The sequence below is a fragment of the Giraffa tippelskirchi genome, chromosome 10 (genome assembly GCF_054371585.1).
Source record: "Giraffa tippelskirchi isolate mGirTip1 chromosome 10, T2T-mGirTip1v1.2.pri, whole genome shotgun sequence".
Lineage (NCBI taxonomy): Eukaryota > Metazoa > Chordata > Mammalia > Artiodactyla > Giraffidae > Giraffa > Giraffa tippelskirchi.
In genome coordinates, this window is record NC_137284.1 from 93,114,707 (window position 1) to 93,121,728 (window position 7,022).

Genomic DNA, 7,022 nt, shown 5'->3' on the forward strand with positions numbered 1-7,022 from the left:
AGACCTGGGTGGAACCAGGGCTTAGGATCTCAGAGGTCAGAACAAGACAGCAGGGGGCCTCAGGGTCCTGTTCAGCCTCTGTGTGATTCTGGCCCAGCTGGGTCCTAGATGCCTGGACTACACGATTTCAGAAGGAGATGTGAGCCGACAAACGGACAATACACCATGATAATGGCAGAAACAGCCTTAGGGGCTAGAAAGAGATGCTGTCATTACAGGAGGAAAAAAAACCCATAGCAAATTCCAAAACCTGACCCTTATGATCCCGGGACCAGGGAGGGGAGGGAACGGGAGATTCCCCTATTCCTGGTGAAAACAAGGCAACATGAAGAACGCTGTGCAGTTAGGCTGAAAATTAAACAGATGTGAGTTTCTTTCATTCAAAGCCTTAATTATTCTGACGTCTTCCATAACTTAATCTGAGGCATCACTTCAGCTTTAATTATGCCTAATGAAATGGATTATTTACAGTAACTAATATGACAGGAAAAACTGAGAGTGAGAATTGGTAACTTGGCAACTATTTATTCATCATTTTTTCAGCCCATGTTTATTGACTACCTACTATGTTGCAGCTTTTACTACAGCCCTATTAGGAAAAATACAGTATTGCTCAAACACATGCTATGGGCTAGTTTCTTTCACCTCATTAGCTCATGGACTATTTGCAATAATACTGCATCACAGGTATTATTCTTCCTGATTTGTAGAAGCAGAACTGAGATTCTGAAAGGGTAGGTAATTTGCCTAAGCTCACACAACAAAACCTATGTTTTCCTTGCCATTTAACTATTTTAGACAGAAACCTACCTACAGACTGACATTATATTCAGAATCTCACTTCCTGCTTTATATAGGAAAAGTCGACTTTTCTCAAGGGAAAAATGAGGGGTCAAAATTGTACTTTTGGGAAAATAACCTGACAGTTTCCTACAGGATGCATTGGATGCTATGGAGACAATCCCAGTCAGAGGCCAGGACCTAAGTAAGCCCCAGTGAAAGGGAAAGTTGCTCAGTCGTCGTGTCCGACTCTTTATAGTCCATGGAATTCTCTAGGCCAGAATACTGGAGTGGATAGCCTTTCTCTTCTCCAGGGGGTCTTCCCAACTCAGGGATCAAACCGCATTGCAGATGGATTCTTTACCAGCTGAGCTACAAGGGAAGCCCCTAAGCCCCAGTGGTGGCAGCTAAACTGGAAAAAGAAGCTGCAGGTGGCACTGAGGCAGCTAGAAAGGGCTTGACGAAGATTTGGACATAATGGGCAAGTTACACATCCTCTCTGAGCCTTACTTCCCTTGTGCCTAGGAGTGGCTGTAACTGGTTTATCTAGAAGTCTCAATCCAGGGGTATATAAACAGAAATGGTTTTGTTTCCTCTAGCCATCGTTTTTCATCTGCCTCTGTTACATCTCCCTTTCTTGTTCCTTAATAGCTTGTTTTCTGTTCACTTTCAGTTAGTCATCATCCTTGATAGCTTTCACAGCTTCCGTCTCAAACTCAACTTAAATCTTGTTTTCAGCCTCTCCCCTACTGCAGCATTGGCACCTGGGTATGGGGTGTCATCTGGTTTCTTTGCCTGGGGAGGAGGGAGAGGAAAGGGGACAAGCATGGCTCCTTAGCTGGCCTTCCGCGTTGTCTCTCTCGATCTGTTGTGGCAGTTTTTGGAGCTCTTACAGACTAACTGGCCAGGGCTGACCTTTGTGTATCCAGATGCTGGTTCACTGGAGGGGCACATGTAGTTTTCAGAGCTCCTGAGGGTCTCCCAGTGGCTTATGTTCCTGGTGCCCCCACCCGTCTCTTGCCACCAACCTTGGGCTGCTGGGTGGGCACCCCTCCCCCAGCAGGCATTTCTTGAGTGAAGGGAACAGAAGAGAGGGTCCAAGTCCCGCTTCCTTCCACTGTGTCCACTGTCTTCCTACTGCACCACGTTGAGGTAACAGGCTGCTCCACCCCCACCGTCCCCCTGCACAGCCACTGCTCCTTGTCTGAATGGGTGCTGGACTCCAGCTGTGTCTCACTCACCAGGGCTTGTAGCCTCACACAGAGCTGTACAGGGCATGGAAGCATGGCACAGGGCAATGCAGCCCCAGGGACAGGCCACATCACTTCCCTGTGCATTCAAGCTTCCACCAAAATCTTCCTCCACAGACGTCTTTGAGGGCTGCCGGGGTGGGAGGGGGAGTTGGTGGGGCGTGGATGGAATCTGTCTTGAGGAGGGGTCTGACCCCAGCTCTTGGCTACTCTCTTTAGAATGAATGCTTTAGTCTCCAAATCTGAGTCTAACTCATCAATTCAGAACAGCAGAAAAATTCTTACTTCCTATCCGTTTCTGTGCCTGGTGACAGGACAACTGAGCCTGTCAGGGATGACACCGCTGTGTTCAGCTCTTCATATCACCTCAGTGTCTCTGCTCTTTCATTGCTCTTTTGACTTCTCTTCTGGGGCTCTCTGTGCAGACGCACCCTGAATGTGGACTTTCAAGATGGGCTCTGAGCTGACCTCATCAGCTGGTTGGCTGACCTCTTGGTACCATGCCATCACAGAAGCAGGTAATCAGACAACAAACAGTCCTGTGGTGTTTGGAGTCTCCCTTAGTGACACCAAAGCCTCTGCTTGATTTCTTGAGTGGCAACAAAGCCAGGAGCAGAAGGTGAGCAGCACCTAGAATAGACCCCGGGTATAATAACGCGGGGTTCAGGACCTGGAAGATGCACTAGAAGGGTACACAGAAGTGAACTATCAAAGATGCAGGAGGTCGTCCTCTTCCTGCTTCTCCTGAGTGCTCTATCAGGTAGGAACTCTGTTTTACCACCTGACTTGACCCACTCAGTTTGCTCAATATCATTGTGTGATAAAGTCCCCGAAGGAGGAAACTGCCCGTGGGGGGCCCTGTTCAAGTGTGGGACTGCCAGCATCAGGGAGCCTGGTGAGGTTGGGGTGGGATATCCGGAGAAGAGGGTACCCCAAAAGCCCCATCTAGTCGATGTTCATACAGACTGTTTCACTTCCCCTCTTGGCCTGTGTAGTCCTTTCAAGACTTAAAGCTGGGGAAAGAACTTTCCTTGCAGAGCTTTGTGTATATGTCAGCTAGTCTTTGTGCAGATTCTGGCCTTACTCTGGAGCTCTCTAAGGGCAAGCTGATGCTGCCAAGTCACCCTATGCGGAAACTGAGGTACAGAGGGGCTAGTGTCTTAGTCCTGAGAAGAAAATTTCTGATAGAAGGCAAAGATTCACCTTGTGTTCCTGGCATTCTCTCTTTCTTATTCAAGAGGTTCAAGAATCTTGGATGATTTTTCAATGTTGTCAGCTTGGATTATTGAAATTGAGCTTTTTAAATTAAATCTTAGTTTTGAATAGGTAGTATATGCATAATGTATGGAATTCAATCGTATTAAATTTGCAGATTAATTTAGGGGTAATTTACATCTTTGATGAGTTATACAGTAAAACGCTTAGAGGAGTGTCTGTTATCTAGTAAATGCTTAGTAAATGTTACTGATTATGTATGACACTGAGTTTTCCTGTTCAAGAATAGGGTTCTAGAAACATGTTCAAGTCTTCATTTTCTCATGAGTATTTTGAGATTTCCTTCATATGGATCTTGCACATTTTGATTATATTTCTAGTTCTTTTTCTTTTATTTTTTAGCATTTGTAAATGAAATCTTCTTTTGTCTTTTATCTTTTAACTGATCTTTATATAATGTATTGAATTCTGTTAATGAATTATCTTATTTGTAATGATGTTTCTGTTGATTTTCATGGACTTTCCAGGTTTGAAAATAATAAATGCTTATACTTTTCCTTCCTTGTTATCCTATATCTCTTTTCTTTCTCTTATTCGTCTACTGGCCCTATACCTTCAGACTGTTATTAAATAATGATACGAGTGTCTACTCTTGTCTTGTTCTCCATAAAGCGTCATGTTAACTTTTGGTACGAAATAGAAATGTTTTATATGTTAAGGAGATAGCTTTTATTGTTATTTAGGCTATTTGCTTAAATTTAGCTACTTGGCATATAGGATCTTAGTTCCCTGACCAGGGATCAAACCCATGCCCCCTGCATTGGGAGCTCAGAGTGTTAACCACTGGACCACCAGAGAAATCCCAAAATGAATTTTTTTTTTTTGTAAGTGAATCTATTAATATTTATTCAATATTTTAACAAATTAAAATATATCTAATTTTACCCTTTATAGTCCATTTTTCCATATACTTAAAAGGGATCCTTCCCTGCTTTTAGGTAGAAAAGTAATCATTTAAGGACAATTGGATATCTCTTTAAAGAACTTTGGTAAACTGAACTATAGTACAGTAGTACTTACAAGAGCAAAATAGCTCATCTTGATTTCTAATTGCTACACTATAGTGTCAGTGAGATCAAACTCAGGCAAGACAGACCCAATTCATGTTTATATGTGGAAACCATACAATGTAAGTGGTTAATCTACTGAAAGTTTGGCAGTCGTTTCACATCACTGAGAACCTTACCTAAGATCTACTTTTATGCTGCAACATCCTGTGGTATTCTTGCACCACCCACAAAAATTCTTTGGGGGGAGAAAAATCATCAAAACTATGATATATCCAATGAAATCTTTAATCTTTGATAATCTTTAAAGCTTGGGAGTACTTATCAGCATGTAAACATGGTACATCTTCCTAGAATACCAACTTTACATTAAACATGTAAATGACAGTAACAAACAAGATTCCACCTCTCAATATTGTCATATGACTATAGCAGTTTTATATTTGAAACTCAAATAACTGTGTTCCAAAATACCTAAATATGCAGGTCCAAAAAATGAAGGTATTTTTTTTTAAATTGCCACATTCACTCCAAAGCCCATCCATCTCCTTCAGCATCCAAAGATGAAGCACATGTTCTGCTTAGCTATATAATAAAGTGGCAAACATGCTGCACCACTGACATCACAGGACAATTGCCTATAAAACTAGACTTCTGATGCTGGGCCCCAGCTTCATTTTCTCACAGGTCATCATCTCCATCCGGGAGAGAAGTTGTCTGAGCAACCTCTAAATCGGCGCATACTCTGCTGCCAAGGCTGGGTTCATGACCACCTCTGGCGGGGCAAGAGCAGGCATGGTGACAAACGCCAGGTTAGGGTCTCCAATCAGTTTTCTAGCAAGCCAAAGGAAGGGCTTTTCAAAGTTGTAGCTACTTTTGGCAGAAATGTCATAGTACTGAAGATTCTTCTTTTGGTGGAAGACAATTGACTTTGCCTTAACCTTTCTGTCCTTAATATCCACTTTGTTGCCACACAACACAATCAGGATGTTCTCACACACTCGTACCAGATCTCTATGCCAGTTAGGCACATTCTTGTAAGTAACTCTTGATGTTACATCAAACATTATAATGGCACACTGAGCTTGTATATAATAGCCATCTCTCAGTCCACCAAATTTCTCCTGACCAGCTGTATACCATACATTGAACTTAATCAGTCCTCTGTTAGTATGGAACACAAGAGGATGGACCTCAACATTCAAGGTAGCTACATAGTTCTTCTCAAATTCACCAGTCAGATGACATTTCACAAATGTAGTTTTTCCAGTACCACCATCACCAACCAGTACAAGTTTGAACTGAACTTGGGGTTCTCCTTGGGCAGCCATTGCAATGTTACTTCCAGAAGTGTCTCTGTGCCCATCTGACTGAGACCAAAATGGATTTTTAAATCAAATTTTTTCTCAAGATCTATAAAGAAGACTATTTGATTTTTCCCCTTTGATCTGTTAATAGATAAATAAATCACGGGTCTCCTAATAATATTGAACTCTCTTTAACCTTGAACTTTTAGAGGGCAGGAGGAACTGAGTGTGAAGTTGGGCCTTGAGCTGTGCAGACTCTTACTTGAATTAAACATTGGAGATTTCCCCAGAAATATAGGCTTTTAGGACCATAATCATTTGAGTTAAGAGGTGACATTTACTGCCATTAGGGGAAGAGTGAGGTTAGAAAAACCCAGCATCTCATACTGAAATATTATCATTTGGAGTCTTCTCATCAGATGTATGAAAGAAACAGATCACAAAAATCTGCAAGAAATACTTGAGATTTTTAAATAAAAACCACATTCTAATCCCTCCCTCTCCAAAAGACCACACACTGTACTGCACTTTTGCTTCCACAGGTCAAATACAATTTTTTGGAATGTCTGCTGTGATGCAGACTGCTCCTCTCTCACCTTCTCAGGTGAGTCTGAAAACCTACTCCTTACCCTTGATCTCAAAAACACCAGGGTCACAGAGGATTCGGTGAGGGGAGCCGTCATAGTACCTGCCTTCAGCAGACTGGAAACAGGCAACACCAAAGTAATCACAGACAAAGTAACATTTTCCAGTATTCTGTTCCTCTCATTTGGTCTAACTGGTGTGTATCCTCCAGCTCCAGGCAAGCTCCACCTCCTCCATGGAGCCTTCCCAGATTGCCCTACCTCTTAGTGGGTGCTCTTTCTGTTGTACCCTGGAGCTCCTCTTGCCTGCATGCGGAATGAGTGTCAAGGGTTTAACACAGTACCTAACACAGAATAAGTGCTCAATGAAAAGTAGCAGGAGTTATAATTCATCCATTATGTATCTGTTCTGGAACCCTCAACTGGAATGCTAGCCCTACAATAACAGGTTTCATATTTCTTATTCCTTTGTGGTCTCTGAATACCAACACATACAGGGTATCTGATAAATTTTTGTTGTTGTTGATCATTATTCCTTTGGGGGCCTGTTTTTTTCCCTCCACATTTACTGATATCCCCTAAATGCAGTAATGCAGATCCTCTGCCTGCTTATTGAGATTAGCTTCTGTCTGGTATTGAGATTGGCATTGAGATTGGCATTGAGATTAGCTTCTGTCTTTTTCACCTCCTATTAAGATGAGGGAAAGAAAATATTTTCTCTTTGGGATGCTTTAGTGTCCCTTTCCAGCAACAACTTAGAAAGCAAGGCCCTTAAAGGACATAAACTCCACAAGACTCTCGGCTGTAGCACAAGAAAGA

At 42.4% G+C, this 7,022-nt stretch overlaps 1 protein-coding gene across 1 annotated transcript; it reads right to left on the bottom strand.

Moving 5' to 3' along the window:
• Window positions 1-5,040: 5,040 nt before the first annotated feature.
• Window positions 5,041-5,643, bottom strand: LOC145524153 (GTP-binding nuclear protein Ran-like). Its single transcript, XM_081535908.1, has one exon. It carries the CDS (start codon window positions 5,641-5,643, stop codon window positions 5,041-5,043), a length of 603 nt encoding a protein of 200 aa, XP_081392034.1.
• Window positions 5,644-7,022: the final 1,379 nt, after the last annotated feature.